The sequence below is a fragment of the Poecilia reticulata genome, linkage group LG6 (genome assembly GCF_000633615.1).
Source record: "Poecilia reticulata strain Guanapo linkage group LG6, Guppy_female_1.0+MT, whole genome shotgun sequence".
NCBI lineage: Eukaryota > Metazoa > Chordata > Actinopteri > Cyprinodontiformes > Poeciliidae > Poecilia > Poecilia reticulata.
Genome location: NC_024336.1, coordinates 23,464,110 through 23,481,585, shown reverse-complemented (window position 1 = coordinate 23,481,585; position 17,476 = coordinate 23,464,110). Strand labels below are relative to the sequence as shown.

The following is a 17,476-nucleotide window of genomic DNA, read 5'->3' as shown; positions in this document are numbered from 1 at the left end:
TGATCTAATGCTGAATAAAGGTGTTGGTGTTTGTGGTCCTATTTACCAGCAATAGTCTAAAAGAAGCCAAATTCTTTGTTTTCTACTTAAGTTGACTCATTGTTTTTCCGCTTTGGTTTAGAAATTGATGTTTGTTGCTTTCTATGCTCTACCCATGCTATCATGTTTCAAACACAAGTATCTTAAACTTTGTTTTTGTTGAGATGCTTAAACCAGCTGTTGGTTAGTTCAGCTAGTACACACGCCATAAGTGATTCCTAATTATTAACTGCTTTTGAGTCAGTTTTCCCTGAAAATGATCTCAAAAGAGCTTCTTGTGTGCCTTGTCCAACAAACAGCTGATCACGGTTAAACCTGGACTCAGTTAGGGATCAAATTTCATTAAGTAAACCTAATTTAAGGGGGAACAAAAAGACGAGTGAAGGAGGACAAAAAGTAGGACACAAAAAGAAGACTGAGTGTTCGAAAGAAGCAAGGAGTGACTAAATGAAGGAAAAAAGGATAAGTGGCAGAGGAAGGGGGGAAAAAGGAGTGACAAAGAAAGGATGGGAAGGACATCAAATTTAGATAATAGTGATGTGAAACTGGAAAAAATGTTTCTCCATACTCCAATACTCTGTTTTCAGGTAAAAAAAAAAAAAAAGGTGAAATCAAAAATAACTTGAGTGACATCATTTCCTACTGCAGCAGTAATATGCATGCTTATTTAATCTATTGTTCTCCACTGAATTTAAAAGTTTTGCTTATTTTGTAAAGCTACAGTCAGAGGTTTTACTAAAAAAACAAAAAAAAAGGTGGTAAGAGATTGGTATACCAATCATATAATCATATAATCATATAATAAGACATCTAGTAGCTCCATGTTTGAACAGGAGGGGGCAGTCAAACGCTAGAAATTATTAATAGAAGGTGATTTTTACTGGAACAGAACTGAGACAAAGGAAGGCAGCTCATTGACAAGACTTTGTCTTTTATTCAATAAATAACTTACATTATCAACAGCTGGCATGTGGGACCACATCAGATTTACATTAGAACACAGTTTGATCTTTCTGGCCTATCCCGGTCAGCTAGTTTGTACAATCTATTTTAAGCATCAGAATGAAAAGAAAAACCAAACATAAAGTGCATCAAACTCAAACACACAAACGCCACAGAACATTTTCCTACATTCTCTTTTTCAGAAAGGTGGGCTGCGTTAAAACATCTGCGGTAAACAAGAGATATTCTCATTCTGTCAACGTGTGTGCTGTCTTGAAAACTGTTCTATGGCGTTCGTGTTGCTGAAAAATAATTTTTAAAAATCCTCCTCTTTCTTTCTTTCTTTTTTTTTTTTTTTTTTTTTAAGAATTAGAGGCTCACATTCACCGAAAACATTGTGTACAAATCTGAAGGGATAAATTCAAAAACACAACGGGTGATATACAAATCTAAACACAACAATGCACAAAACCTATGTACAATTCTCACAGAATACAAGTCGAACCAGATACTGTAACACACACAGTTACATCCATTAACACAAGGTTTAACACCACTACTACTTTGTTGTTGGAGTGTATTTAGAACGCATTTTCAGAACAGCAGTGAGAAGGGCCTGCCGCACACTTTCGGAGTAAACGATAAACGACTGTAAAGCCGAAAATCTAGTAAGAACATGGAGCAGATGCTGCAGCTGAAAGTCGTCCTCCAGCGAGAAGCATGTATTGACATGAACACACCAAAAAAAAAAAAAAAGCAACTATTTTCTCACTGTATGGCAAACACGAGTTATATACAACGAAGGTTCCCGTAAGAGCTTGAGGCTGAGAGATGAAAATTCAGTTAGGAGGCAAACGGCACAGGAAGGCGTTCTTTGGCAACAACTTCAGCCATGAGATCACCTTTTTTTTCTCTCTCTCTCTCTCTCTCTCTCTCTTTCGTACAGGACGTGCTTATTGTTTAGCCGGTGTGACTCAGTCAAGTCTCGGTCTGTAAATGCTTAAAACCAAACAGAGGTGACGTCTCCTGAGCACGAACAGCCGCCATCTTTACTGTCGTTAAAACGGAGCTGACACAGTCCTATCGGTTGATCGACCTCCTTCCAAAGCGCCAGTAAAGTTGCTTCTCTCTGCTGCGTTCACACAACAGGCTTAAAAAAAAACAAAAAACGAACAGTGTGTCAGCTTAAACAATAGCGGGGCCGCCTGTGTGTCACTGACAAATGACGCGTTTCTATTGATTCCAGTTGGTGATTTGGCAGAAGGAGACTATTTTGTCTTTTATTTCTCCAAAATATTCTGGGAGCAACACAAAGCCATGAGAAAGATTTCCCTCTGGAGATTTTTTTCCCCCTTTTATATATATATATATATATATATATATATGGAAAATCCTGCTCTTACAAACACACCAAATTAACCACAGATGCTGAATTCTTCACACACATTGTACTAATGCACACACGCACACATGCATGCACGCACGCATACATACAAAACCTAACAATATGACTCATTAATCTCCACAGCAGACAACTGGAGACATTGCTCTGACATCCTTTTGGCTGGGAGCTTCCTTCGAAAATCTCAGGCTTTCCCAAAGCTGGAAACTAATCAAACGTGGAGCTGCCTCTGGCCTTAGGTTAACAAAAGCCCCTGTCAGGTCCCAATCCCCACCCACTCCAATCCCCTACTCAGCCACATGAGCCATGGCTGGACCTGGCACCGATGTGTGGATCAGAGGAGGGAGGATCAGCAGACCCCTCTTTCTGCAGAAGATCATCTTGGGGGTTAGTCAGACGTTTTAATCCCAGGTGGACATCCTGAGATCTGGGCTCTCTTCAAAGAGTAAAAGCAGCTAAATGCACGTGATGACAGGCGGGCGAGGGAGTGGTGAGCGTCATCCTGTCATCAGGCAGATGTCAGAACCACCGAAATGAGCTGCTGGAGAGGCAGATATATACGACACAGCGATTGTACTTCCACATTCACTGACAGACACGACATGAGGAGAGCATGTCAGACAAACTACAGAAGAGCTGCGCTCCACAGTAAGACGGCCAGCAGGCTCAGGACCGAAGCCAAAAGTACATTTTTTCCCCGCCGTGTCGCGCTGTTTAGAGCATCCTTTTCATAGATGTGATATCTGTTGCTGTTTGAGTGGAGCATTTTCACATCCTCAAAAGCGTAGTACGCCGCCATGGTGAAGTTAATGTCTCCGGAGGAGAGGAGGTCAAACACGCAGGATTGAAAGTACAGATCTTCCACCGGAAGCCGCTCTTTGCACTTGACCTTTGCCGACTTGAAGGTGAAGCCATGTGTCCCGACGCCGCCCCTCGTCCTACCGGCGCCCTGAGTCGCCTCCGCCGCCCGGGCTCTGAAGTTCCGGAAGTCAATGCGCTGGTTGGCCGGACAACCGTGGAGACACAAATACAGGTCCTGGGTGTCGCCTTCCTCCACCGAATGAGCAACCTCCTCGGGCATGCGCACGGCGAAGGTCAGGTAGCGGCCCACCTGCCGGACCACGATGGTTGTTCCGATGTACTTGGCCTGGATCTCCACGTGCTGCCCGGGAACCTTCTCCACCACGCGCAGAGTGTTGGCCCCGTAGCGGTCGCCGCCATTCTTGGAGCCGTCGGCGAACGCTGCCGGCAGGTCGTCCGTCTCTGCGTGGTACATCTTCTGCTCAACGCATTCCTGGTAATTTCTGAAGATGATTGTCAGCTGCAAGAATAAAGAAAAAAATAAGCCATTGTCAGCAAAAAGAAATATTCTGTTTGAAGCTGGTGAAAGTAACTGCTTTTAGTAGCAGATTGTATAATCAGTGATAACAATCTGTGATAAATGTATAGCGCATTAAAACATTTTTTACACCCTTCCCATTTTTAGATTATGTCATATTATAATTTTAAAGTTTAATGTTTTTATTGGGATTTTAAGTGATTGACTAACAGAAAATAGAAAGTAACTGTGGAAAAAGATGCATACATGGTTTCCATTTTTCTTTCATTTGTTAAATCTGAAAAGTGCGGCATGGATCTACATCTAACCTCTCTGACTCAGTAGCACTAGCTCTATGGTTAGAGTTTGTGTTTTGCTTCAAAGTTGAACCTACAACCTTTCAAGCTCTAAATGTTTTTTCCCCCCCAGGATTGCCTTGCATTTAATTTCAACCACTTTTCAATGCTGAAGAAATGCATCCCCACAAAATGATAGTGTCACATCCATGATTTACAGTGTGGATTGTGAGCAAAGCGTACATCATTTGTTTTCCATCACGCATCCATTTTGTATGTAGATGAAAAGCTTCAGTTTTGGTACAATACATAAAATCCAGCATAATAAATACAATTATTTGCAATGTATCACAGTGTCTGTGGTTGTAATGTGCATGAGGAAATGTCCAAGAGGGATAAAGGCTTTTTGTGAGGTTGTGAACATCACAATTAAAAATGGAAAGGTTTTATAATTTTGCACCGAGGATAAGTTTGTACCACATCGACTCCCTTCTGCTCCAGCAAAGTGTCACATTTCAGTGCTGGCTCAACAAGGGGGGAGGCCAAGGTAAACGCCCTCCAAAAACACAAGTTCCTGGCCATGTAAAAATCAGGCCTCAGTTTGCAGACACAAAGACGATCTATTCATAGCGCTGAAAAACCTGCCTGTGAACCCCCACAACTATGCTCCGGGGAGTGGCGTCGGGCCAGAACACGGCGATAGACTCTGCAGCTAATTAAGCGAGGCCGGTCAGAACTCTCCAGGCTCCGTTTCATGGGACACCAATGGGGCATTGTCCGAGCAATGGTACGAGGACAGCCAAATGCTCTGTTGTCTGTTTCTGACAGGGGGGTCTACACAACACTCTATTAGCCTAACAATTAACGTGCTGCGGCCGCCCTGCACCCACCGTCCTACGGCTCATTTCTTAAACGTTTCGCTGAGGCAGTCAAAAGACATAAGCCTCTATCCGTGCTCCCTTTGAATGAAGACAGTTTTATTTGCTGCTGTGTGAACAGTGTTACTACCAACATGGCGCTCTTCTATTTAAAGCAGATCTTTCACCAGAAGGCTCTTGTTTGCACAGGTGGCACTTGCTGCTGCTTTGTTTCCCCTTTTATCCAGAACCGAGCACTCTTAAAAAGCTGTCTCCGTTTACTTCCAAGAATAGCAGCACAAAAATGTAATTCACTTAAAAGCTAAATAAGCCGCAAATGCTTAATAAGTGTCATTAAGAAGCCCTGATTACAGAAAATTACAGTTCCTACAAATGTGAGCCCTTCTATTCCTCCATCTAAGTACTTCAGTTTTGGGCCTCAATTACAATTGCTCCTAAGGCTCTAAGAAATCTGGGCCAACTCCATCATGATGCTAGAAGACAATTTTGCAGCAGCTATCCAAATTATCCACTGTGCCTTTAAGCAAACTAATAATCATGGGTGTTCTGCAGATAAAGACATGAGAAAAACCAAGTATGCACACAATAGCTAACTCCACCCCGAGCAGCAGAAACATCAGACTGAGCTGAAGTGAAAATAAATCCTTGTGTTAACATCTGATTCTGCTCTGCTGCAACATGTCGTTTAGGGGGCTTATCAAGATTTCAGCGATTGCAGACCGGGCTTGGACTTCTCGATGTGTTACTATGGAGCTAGTTCCAAACACTAGTCAGACGCCACGGTTTGACAGAAAGAAGAGAAGCCGCTCCGCAGCACTAACAGTCAGACAGCATCAAACAGTAGACGCATGCGAAAAAATCAATACACCCAGCGGCTTCACTGGACGTTTGGTTCAGCTCGGCCTATAAAAACGTGATTAAATGAAGGTATTCAGTGCTTCTGATTGATAAAATTGCACTACTCAGACTACTTTAGTGTTGTAAAGTAATTTATACAATAATTATGTTGTTCTTTGAGGGACTGTCTGTCTGTTTTTTAAATTATATAATTTTGTCAGTCTTTATCTGGAGTAATCTGCAATCACAGCCATATAATCTATTGCCAAAAACAACTGCAATGGATTTCTACAATTAATTTTTATCATTTGGAGTTAAGATTGTTTACCTCGTTGGGTTTGTTATCCATAAACCACAAAGCTGTATTTATTTCCATTGTGATAAAGGGTTATTTTTTAAGTTTTTTTGGCATCTAGGCCAACTTTGTTTGATTATCTTTAATACTCAGGCTTGTCAAATCTAAAATGCATTATTGTAGAGTAGACTAAATATCATTTTTTTAAGAACGGCTTGTAATACTTACTAAAACAGTTGATTGTTTTAGTAAAAAAATGTCGTGCTATGTTTGAAATCTCAATTTGACTCAGTTTATAAATCGCAAGACTGTTTTAAAACCCTGAACTAAATAGGTCTAGAGGCCCGAAACCTTTTTTCTGAAATTCGTCTTTTTAATCCTGATAATGGAATGGGCAGTAACGTCTTGAAACGTTTATCCTCAGTTGTGTTTCTGTTGCCCACCAAGAATTTAAACATGGCTAAAATCCAATTTCAAACTTTTTCCAAGACCATGAACCCAGTTACCTTTTGTACAGCTCATCAAACATTAACTGGCACCAAGTACACAACATATAATACCATTTTAGCCTTTTGTAATGCCTGAATAAAAAAACTGCACATTTGATTAGAATAACATGAACTCCAGAAGAAAAATAAGGCTAAATCAAAAACAGTCAAATTAACATTAAAATCACATTCTAGAACATGACACCTTTCTCTGTTTGACCTAGCTGTTTTTGTGCAAAAAGATTAAAGAAATTATGACATCAAAAACAATGTCAATCAGATGCAAAACTTGCTAAAAAGAAATCCCTGACTATGACATGAAACCTCTGTACAGTCCTTATGTCCATTTTGTAAAACCTTTTTTTTCTGCATAAAAGTTCATCAAAAGCTGTACTAACACACATAAACCGGGCTGTACTCAGTCATACATTTAATCCTCACCTTGCTTGTGGCGGTTGCCATAGACCCTGGAAGCACAGGCGAGTTGGTCACCTGGACCGACAGGAATTTGTTATGGATGAGGGGCCAGGCTCCTTCCACCTTGCACGTCTGAAAGTCATCGCCGAAGGTCCTGAGGTGAGGGTCTCCGAAGAAGCCACAGTGGGTGTAGTTAGGCGGGGCCGAGTTACGCGTCAGACTGCGCTCGTAGTGGCACACCTCCGGCCCGTCGGAACGCTCCTGGCTGTCGGTCACGACTGGGGGAGGCGGAGGAGGAGGAGGCGGGGTTCTGGCTCGCGGCTGGAACGTCGGCCCCTCCTTGGAGCAGTTCTTTTGGTTCATTAGGTCCTCTATGCCATGCTGGACGGAGTGATAGGCCAGGTCGCCCCTGCAGCTCCGCGCCAGTCGGCCCACGCAGCTTTTATACGCCCGCAGAGCCGTGCAGTACTCCTCCTCCCCGAGTCCAGAGTTTGAGGTGATCGCCAGATATTCAGTGGTGCACTTGATTACCTTGCACTGCAGACTCGCTGTCAGGAAGATAAACGGAATCAGAAAGGTATGCAGTCTAGAAATATGACGTTGACACACTAAGCTGTAAATTAAAAGTGAGTGGGTTTTGGGTTTTTTTTCTCTAAAACTAATCCATAATGCTCAGACAACAAATAAAACATTACTTTCTATGCACTTAGGAGGAAAGAAGTTTACTTGGCCTACACTTACATGCTGGAAGTTAAAAACACATTTTTGACCATCTACCTAATGCAAAAATAGATCCAAGTTTCTTGGTATAGCACAGGACTGGATTTCCTTAGCTTGAAAGTTTTAAGTTAAAACCCTTCTTTTGGTTCTAATCTCCAGGCTTACTGATGATTAATCACTCCTGTCCCAGAGATTGTTGAACTGTTTCACTGTTCAAACATAACTCAGGAAGCCTTATTGCAACACCTTGTCTGACGAGCATTACCTTGGGCTAATAAAGCATTTGTGTTTTATAAGGCTGTTTCACCAAATGTTACAAAGCAGAAGTCACAGCAAAACTTTTTAAAGGCGCAATTTAGACATTTGTGGAAAAGCTTTGCCACGGCTCCTCACTCAGCACTTAACAACCATCTGACATTATACAACAATCTTGATTTCAGCCATCATCTGTTTTGGTCGCTGCATTCCTTATCACCATTGTTGCTAAATGGTAAGTGATTTAGGTGGGAAGTTGATAACACTAAGAAACTTGTAAAGTAAACCGACCGAGGTATTTTCACCAGAATAGTTCAGTTTAGTTTATTCAGTTCAATTTGATCCTAATGTATTAACTCTTTATCAGTCCCATCAGTTACAAACTTCTACTACGCTTAGAGGTTGTAGTAACTCTCATTAACTAAAGAATAATTATAGATGGTAAAAGCTGTGACTCTAAAGGAAGTTAGGTTAGATTAGGTGAATTAAATCATTTCCAGGTATGGATGAAATATCCACAACTTGAGCACTGACAAACTGATTCTGACTCTTACAAGAGTTTATATTTAAATGCATGCTTTAACTTTTACATCGACGTCACGCATTCTGCCTCGATTTTTATCACTTTACCTTTCCTTATTTTAGTTTTGTGAAATACTAAATATACTCATTTGAAAGTTAAAACAGCCATTACACTATTTTTGTGGACTCTCGACAACTTTAATTGGGTTGAACGGGACATGCAGAACATAAAATAGGTCTACTTAAGACGCCAAACAAAGCACAGGCACTGTGGCTATTAGAAATTTTTACAAAGTGAATAAAGTTAACAAACATCATAAAGTGGACTTTACAGAACTTACATTCAGTGTAGGATAAACCATTGAAAAATCCAACATAAAGATTAGAAAATGGAGATGATTTATCTGAAGTGAGTCCAGATGCAAAAAAAAGGTTAGTCTCAGTGTTGTTGAACATTTTGTACACAAATGTCAAAGATATTAAAAAGAAGCAAAAGCGAAGAACAAACAAACAAAAACAAAGAAAAGGAAACAAATCTAGACATTTCAGGCTGGAAAGCTGTGGGAATTTGAAAAATGAAGAAGAGAAGAATCCTTAATCTAACATAGACAATAGCAGATCTGAATCTATGCAATCTGAAACTAAAATCAGAGACTATGTTAAACTCAAATTAGTAAAAAAAAAAAAAAAAGCAATGCAAATACACTGATACAGATAATAAAAGAAGTAGTGCAAAAAGTTTTTCATCACCCGATGAAAATGAACAATAATGTATCTGTGCTGGTCTGCACTTAAAGACTTAACACCCAACACTGAGTTTCTTACCGGAGGGGAAAACAGCAAACAACACAGCGAGGACTCTGCACACGTCAAGCGCCGAGGGTCTTCCTCTTTCCCCCATAACCATCCATCCAGCTCGGGGTCGCGCTTCGCTCCTCTCCCTGGTCACATGGGATTAAACAGGGGAGAAAAGTTAGCGGCAGCGCCGCAGTGTTCCCACTGAGAAGACAGTCCACAAAACTGGTCTGTAGCCGGGCGCCGTCCTTCTCTCATCACTGCCAAGTTAGCAGAAGCTGCTTTTACTGCCTTTTCTTTTTTTTTTTTGTTTTCTTTCTGTATCCCAGTTAACAGACAGCGGCTCCTTCAGCCAACAAGTATGCGGTACAGAAGTCTCTAAAGCGCGGCGGGCTGCAGGGCTCTACTCTAGAGAGCGGAGAAGGTACAACCTCCCTCCGGAGACCGAGCGGACACACTCAGCCAATCACGACCGTCCGCACGCGGCCCTCAACCCTCCTTCTGCATCAGGGTCTCATGTTACACCTCAGTGTGCAGACTTGTTCGACTTTTAACGACCCACGAAGCTGCAGCCCGCAACGGCATGAGCAAGACACCTTTGTTTTAAAGCAAAAACCACAAGAAATAAAGACTTCAGTGTGAAAAGCTGATTGATATCAACAGAAATGGAGGGAAACCACTATCCAGCATGCAGGTACTGACTATGGTAAACAAACATTTATTTTCGTTTTGGTCACTTCATACAGACCCTCTGTGCCAGTGGTTCCCAACACGTTCTAATTCAGTACATATTAGTTGCTCTTGTGATCAATACTAGTGCAACAACTGCAGTTTTTCATTTTTATTGTGTTGTGAAACGGATATAAATAAATTGCCACTCTTTTAAGTGGTTGGAGAATATAGGTGTGTTACATCTTAATTCAGAAGCATAAGATTTAAACACTGAAGTGGAAAATTAACCATGCTCAGTAGAAGTTGAAATTACAAGTGAAAAGTCAGAAGATTCGCACTTTGATCTAATTTTCTGATGCGCCTTTCTCTTAAGGGTAGCTTCAGCAAAAACAAACAGAAAACCGTTTTAAGTCGCCCAATTAAACTTGGCCCCAGATTCCACCAAATCTGTCTTGCAGAGCTTTTAATGACGAAGATGTTCTTAAAGGGAACTGAGGCCCCAGATCAAATTCTGCTTAAAGCCCTTTGCAACCTCTTGCCAACCCTGTTACTGAGTACGTCAATTTCCAAATCTCAACTGCTTCTCAGTTGTGGAACATGAACACTTAATTTAGGCCTGATGTTATTAATTCCAACTATAGAAGTGAATGAAGCACAGCATGAGTATCCCTGTGCACTTATTTCTCCTTCATGGTCATCCGCTTCAGTTCATACTGGGAGTTCTTCAAGAACTAGTAACGGTACCCTAAATACCCCATTTTTGAGAACCATGGTTCCATGCCAGTGTCATTCAAAGTAGATATTACCTGAGTGAACACTAAGTTTTTTCCAAGTACCTCCTCCATGGTTTACTCGGTTGTGTTTTGTATTTTTTTAAAAAGAAAATCGTATCAATGGTTGAAGGAAATATAACATGTACGGTATTACAGTCTTGATCAAAGTTTATTGATGGAAAAACTAAAAAAATAGGTCCCTAGAAAGTGGAAATTTCTCACCAACCCCGACCTTAAAATCCCCATATGGCTGCTTTGCCTATAAAACTTAAGAGTGAGCCGTCATAAAAATGGATTTACTTGAACATTGGCCTAGATCTGCTGATTTCTTCTTTATTCAATAAGTAACCTCTGTGTGGTTCTACCCATAACAATTAGCTGCAGCAGGGGCTTGTCTCTTCATCGTCAGAGCTGAATTAACAGCATCGTATGTCACTATTATGACTTTACTCTTATCCGCCACATGTATGTCATTAGTTTGAAAAGACTTTTTAGGATCAAACATGTTACTGTGAGAAAACTAATGGTAGACGGACTTACAGAGTTCAAGTAGTGGGACAGATGGTGCCGTAACAAGAACATTTTGATAACCACATTACTGTTGAGCAGCTAAATCCACATACGTAAAACTTAAGCCCAATGTTTGGGGAAAAAAAAAATATTTTTACTTTTTCCATTCACTGAAGCTGTTTTTTTAAAGATTTTAGACCAAGTACCAATCTTGTAAATATTTATTTTTTCCAGTCAATATATTGAAAACAGTATTTCAGTGAGACTTTTTTTTAAGTTTGTTGTTACCACAAATGTTGGTTGAAGTAAGAATTTTAAATGGGAATATTTGGAGGTTTCTTACCAACCCCTAACCCTACGACCTCCTTGCATGTCAAACATTGTGACAGCGGCCAATGAAACGGCTTATTTGTACTTTGGAACATTTATAAGTTATTTGATCTTTTAGAAGCATACAATAATACATATGAGGATAGTTGAAATTACAAAATGCCTTGATACACATTGTTAATGACTTACATTGCTAGTAGTTCCTCGCTTTATCACTGAGCCTATCCGTTAGCAAAGCAGCTTATTGTACTTGACTAACATGAGTTAGTTGTCATTTCCAGATTCGACCTCACTTGGAAATACCAACTACCATCACTTGTTCCTGGTTCACTGTTGTCTGCCTCAGGTTGTGCTGTGAGTTCTCAAAGTTTTCTACATTGCACTTCTCTTTTGTGAGTTTCAAAATATTGTTGAAGTCTATTCGCCGCTTTGTGTGCTATAAGTTGAAATCAGCGGCTCTGTGCCACAGATATAGTTCATCAATCTTAATTTGTGTTTACAAGCCAAATTAAAATCTTCTTTACCCTCAAAGACTCACTGGCAGACCGGCCCTGTGAACCATGTGTGTGTGTGCAAGCTGATATTTTCATTTAATTAAAAACATCCATAAACATCTTCATGTCCAAGTGTTTCACACATTCTTCAATGAAGTGTTGGCACAAGATAACTCAAAATACAAATGAATCCCACTGAATATATAATTTTACATCAATGTCCTGGTTGTATTATCAATTAGTCACTTTGGTTGTGATGAGTTTCAGCCCCCCCTAGGACTGGTTTTTAGTTTATCAAAAAGCATAACAAATAAAAGAAAACAGGCCAGGCTCTTGGGTAATATAATGTAATATTTTAAGCTGGGTCATATTATGATAATGGTGCAGGCCTTAAAGTGTTGAAACAAAATTGTATGTATTAACTTAGAAATATCCAATAAACTGTACCGTGTACTGATCACCAGTATACCTCTTTACCTTTTCTCGATACCTTTTAAGTGTACCCTCCTGTTGTCCTCATTTTCTGTGTTGTCATTTTGACCCGAGGACAACAGGAGGGTTAAGTGGTGTTTAAGTGCATTTGGTTGAACTGCTATTGAAGCAACACATCATCAATGCAGAGAAAACTAACTTGACTACTGACAAGTGCAATCACTTTGAAAACTTTCCTCAGATAACCATTTCCAACTCCACGTCTACTATAGACATCTTCTTGATTAGCTTTCATTTTTCACCAATGGTTGCACTGGTGCTGCCTTTCATTGCCATTTAAGCTGAAACCCCACCTGATGGATGACTGCATGTACGCTCAGGTTGTGGCTGGCCGTACAGTACTTTTCCACAGGAGTGGAGAACGTCTGTGTGGTTGCTGTCCCCTCTTGCGGGTGATGGATATGTTCCCATACAATGAGGTCTGAGCCTACACATGTTTTTCAACAAGGGTGGCCCTGTGCAGAGGCTTACATCCAACACTAATATGCCGAGCGCTCACATCTGAAATGAATGAGAGCAGCTGAAAGCTCTAAGCTGCTGCACGCTGAAAATGTTTTGGTATATCATGGAATGATTTTTGGGGGGCTAGTGGCAGAAAGGCTGTGGCTGCTGCACAACCTGGGAGTTAAATTGTTGTTTAACACCCTGAAGGCTTTGATGTGAATATTTTTATGATGTGTTACTGGTGGACTGCTGGCTGGAAAAGCCCCAGAGCAAACCAAGTGATCATGTGTGTTCCAATTTTTTTAAGTCCATTGACATATAGTTTACTTGGACTCATTATTAGTTAACAAATTATTTTGTTAGAGCTCCTATGGATGACATAAATGTCAGTAAATGATTATAAGAAGATTCAAAGGGAATGCTGGTTGTGGAAAAGGCATAGAAGTTAAAGTTAAACATATCTTCTTGCTATTATCTTGAATGATATTAGTCCCAATTACTATAAACACTTTTTTTTTTTGCTTTCAGCTTTTATTTTGTAGTTTCACTTTATAAACTGATCTTTTTTTTGTTGTTGTTTTTTGCATTATCTGTTGTTTAACTAAAAGGGAATCACAGTTTCAGATAATCGCCAGTATCAGATACTCTGTTTCAAAACCGCTGATATTTTCCATCATATCATTCCTTGCAGATGGGAGTCATTTATGCCAGGGAATAAAGTTTTTATTAACTGTATATGGAGGAGCATAATAGACCAGTGTGGCCCCTCCTCTGCCCACTTGCTGCACACTGCCCTGTATCTGACTCAATGAAGGTTCCTACACATTTCCCTTGCTTACAAAAAAATAATAACAATAATAAAAAAACTTTAGGTGTTTGGAAATAAACACCATCAATATGTGATAATGTTGTTCAATGCTTATGTTTTACAAGAACTAAACAACCATGTTACTGAAGAGTGCTGATGTCAAGCTGGTTTAAATTCGAAGCTTTGACTTTGCTATATTGATCTTGAGCACAGTGATACACGGACGACGATAGATTCATTGTGCAGCCCTAGTGTGGAGGCTGAAGGAGCATTACACACATTTACAAGATATCACTGTTTTCAAACTACTACATATCTTTTCAGCAACCAAACAGAGCAGATAACCAACCTATACAACTGTTGTAATCTCATTGTTTCCTTTATAAGGGGTAAAAAGCACAATTCTGGTCAATAAACATGTAAAACTTGGCTATAAAATAGTAAATGTTGGGCAGAGTTTACATAATGTTAATTAGTCATTAAAAATATTATGTTGATCTAATTCGAGAAAACTACTTTGTAAATGTAATGCTATTTGTTGAATTTTGATCTTATTAACTGCTTGTTCTTATAAGAAGTTGTGCTTAAAAATGCATAATTCTAATTTAACTCAAGATGGTGGCTCAGACAAATGTTTTTCCCACTCTTTATTGGTTTCCAGCTGAGAACAGCATGATGTATATGATTATACTGGTTCCAGCATGAATTAAAATAACAAATAAAAAAAAAAATAAAGAACTGCCATGAGATTTGTGGTTGGGTAAATTAAGAATCTCTGTTTGCATCTTGCTTTTACAAGTTCAGCAACAGCACTAACGCTGAAGTCAGACTTTCTAGTTAACTTAACATCTCAGTGCTATAAGGTAGTAAGCAAATAAATGACATGTCAGGAAAATTCCACCTTGTTAAAAAAAGATGTTAATGTTTATTACTATTTTAATAACTCTTTTACTCCTTTCACAAGGAATTTTTTTTATTTTTGTATCGTTCTTAACAATGGAATGCAACCCAAATGACTTTATATAAAATCTCCAACTAAGTGGCCTTAGTTGTAGATAATTTGTGCGCAACAATAACTTCAATTTTAAAATTGTTACTCAAGCTGAGCCTGTTGGTTTCATCTTTTCTTGAAAAAAGACGAATTTTGGTTCAATAATTTTCTAATTTAAATCAGATTTCTTAAGTACATGCTATTATTCTATTGCTGAGGGTGACTGATTTGTTAAGTCCTTCAGAAATATGTTAGCATTAAAATATTCATGAAAAGAATGTTGAAACGCAACAAATTTTCGAGTGTATTTGATCATAAGTGATCATAAGTTTTTGAGTGATTTCCACTCAAAAATACTGAATAATATCTACCCAAATAAAATGTACACAAAATTTTTCACATTTTTTCATAGTGTAAAAAACATACAAGGTAAGTCTAAGCACTAAAAAAAAATCCAAATAAGAGTTAAATACTGTCACAAATAACATCAGTGTTATATTATTTACCAGTTGGAATAATAATAGCAATTTTTGAAAAGCAACAAATAAAATTAAAGCAAATCAGATTAAAATCGTGGTAGCTGGGGTTATCATGCCTCTAATGTTATACCATCCAGAAAGCACAATTGAATAACACAAGTCCAACTCTATTTAAACACCTTCTGCTTCCAGCATTTACAATCTCAGCTGAATGTCTACATAAATGGAGTATTTCACTGCTACATGTTATCAGTAAAGCCCACGCTCACAAAGGCAGTTTTAAATGTTGTGGTGGAATATTAAAGATCGATAAATCAACCTTAGTCAAACTAAATCAATATCCACAGCCCTAATTCCTGCCATGCCACCAGTCAGCTGAAGGTTAGAAACCTTCACACCAGCTGCCACCTCTTATCAAGTCATGTGTCACTTTAAGAAATAAAAATAGGTGACATGCTAATCATCTTAGTTTGATTCACTGATTTGATTTCGACAGTGATGTTTCACACCTTGATCCATTGCTGTATTTATATCCTATACAATATAAATAGAGATGCACCAATTAATTGATCTGACATTGAAATCACCCAATTTTTTTTTTTCTTGATTGGTATTACACCACATGCCACAAACAGACAGAAATTCCTTCCATTTATCAAAACTAAGAGCTGCCACCGTTTCTGGTCTTAGAGCCCATCATAAATGTACTTCATTGCTTAAAAGAATACATTCAATAAAAATGATAATGATTTTTAGAGACATGCTTTAATCCAGAAGCGGAGAGGATTTCGTACTTGTTTCACTTTCTTTTGAATTCACATCAGTGAACCTGCACCACGTTTTTATCGCTCTTCAGTGACGTAGCCACTAGAATAAGAAAATAATAATAATCTGCAGGTCAGACCTTATAGAAACCATTACAATCAGTAGTGGCCAGTTAATGCATGATGGGTGCATCTCTCTTTTTAAATATGGGCAGGAAAAAAAAACAGCATTTCAATAAATCTGTTGGTTTTATGCATAGGGCCACATACTATTTTTTATTTAAATTTTTTTGTAAAAACCATTCTTTGGCATTACGATACACTTTAAAATGAAAATCAAACATTAGTGAGCTGTTGCATTTTTTTATTAATAGAAGCCTGATCTACCTCGACAGCCTCTTCTCCCCAACAGATGGCGCTTGTTAGATCTGATCTGAAAGCAGGAATCTTGACACAAACGCACATGGCTTTTACGAGGGCAAGCAAACCTGTCATTAACTGTGAGCTGCACGGACAGCCCAGTTATTGTGCTAATTGGAGCTGTCAGACATTAAAAAGGAGAAAACCTGCATCCAGCGGGCGCATTTTTTAAAAACCTGTTACAGGCTAAAAGATCATCCTTTAATTCGTGTCCCATTAAAGTGGCTGTTACTGATATAAATGTTGCCACTCTAAAAGAAAGAAAGAAAAAAAAAAGCTCTAGGTGATATTTAGTAGAAGTAAACCTGAATTATTTAGATTTTACTAGAAGTTCCGTTTGTGTCTTGGCTCAAACTGAAGAATCCAAGGTTGCAGAAATTCACCTTTCTGGGTTGAGAACCCGGATTTTAAGGACAAAAATCGTAAAAGATCAATATGCAAAGGGACGTTTTTAGTGGTTAGCGTGTAAAACAAACGGAGGACATAGACCAACCTTTGCGGCTGCATGGGCTCTCCGCGAGTCAGGAGTTCTGCAGGAACCCGGAGGACAGCGAACAGAGAGAAAGCAGATTCCTGACCAAATAAATAAATGAAAAAGGACAAAATATTTCTTCAGACACCAGGCTGTCACACTAATCCTACATCACACACAGTCAGTGGCCCTCTGAGTGTAAAATCCTCTGCCCCTTGCATGGTGGTGTCCGTCGGATCAATTTCTCCCGAATCCGCTCTGCAGCCAAATCAAAGTGTCTCTTAATCTCAAGCAGACACCTCTCGCACCCGGCGGACTCGGATCTCCCCAGCCATCGCTTAACTCACTCCACATCAGTCGATCGGAAAGGAGACGTTATGAGAGATTAAGTCCAAGTAATTGGCCTCATCCAGGTTGTTAGTTATGGTCGAAGACGAAGGAGGAGGAGGAGGAGGAGGAAGAGGGGGAAAAGAGCCCCGAGGGCAAAGCTGCTGCCGTCTCTGCCGCTGCTGCGCACAGCCCGATCCGCTGTCTGGATGTTGTGAAATGGCTTGTTAGAAAGTGTGAGAGAGACAATGATGAGCTCTGCGTGACGCCGCACGAAGCCCCCCCAAAACCCGAGA

General features: G+C 39.6%; 1 protein-coding gene across 1 annotated transcript; it reads right to left on the bottom strand.

The window, feature by feature from the left end:
- Positions 1–948: 948 nt before the first annotated feature.
- Positions 949–17,465, bottom strand: rgma (repulsive guidance molecule BMP co-receptor a). Its single transcript, XM_008412362.2, has 4 exons — positions 16,875–17,465; positions 9,235–9,350; positions 6,937–7,460; positions 949–3,704 (listed from the first exon to the last, which is right to left on the bottom strand). The coding sequence occupies exons 1-4, from the start codon at positions 16,886–16,888 to the stop codon at positions 3,009–3,011; spliced, it is 1,350 nt and encodes a 449-aa protein (XP_008410584.1). The 5' UTR covers positions 16,889–17,465; the 3' UTR covers positions 949–3,008.
- Between the last annotated feature and the right edge of the window lie 11 nt (positions 17,466–17,476).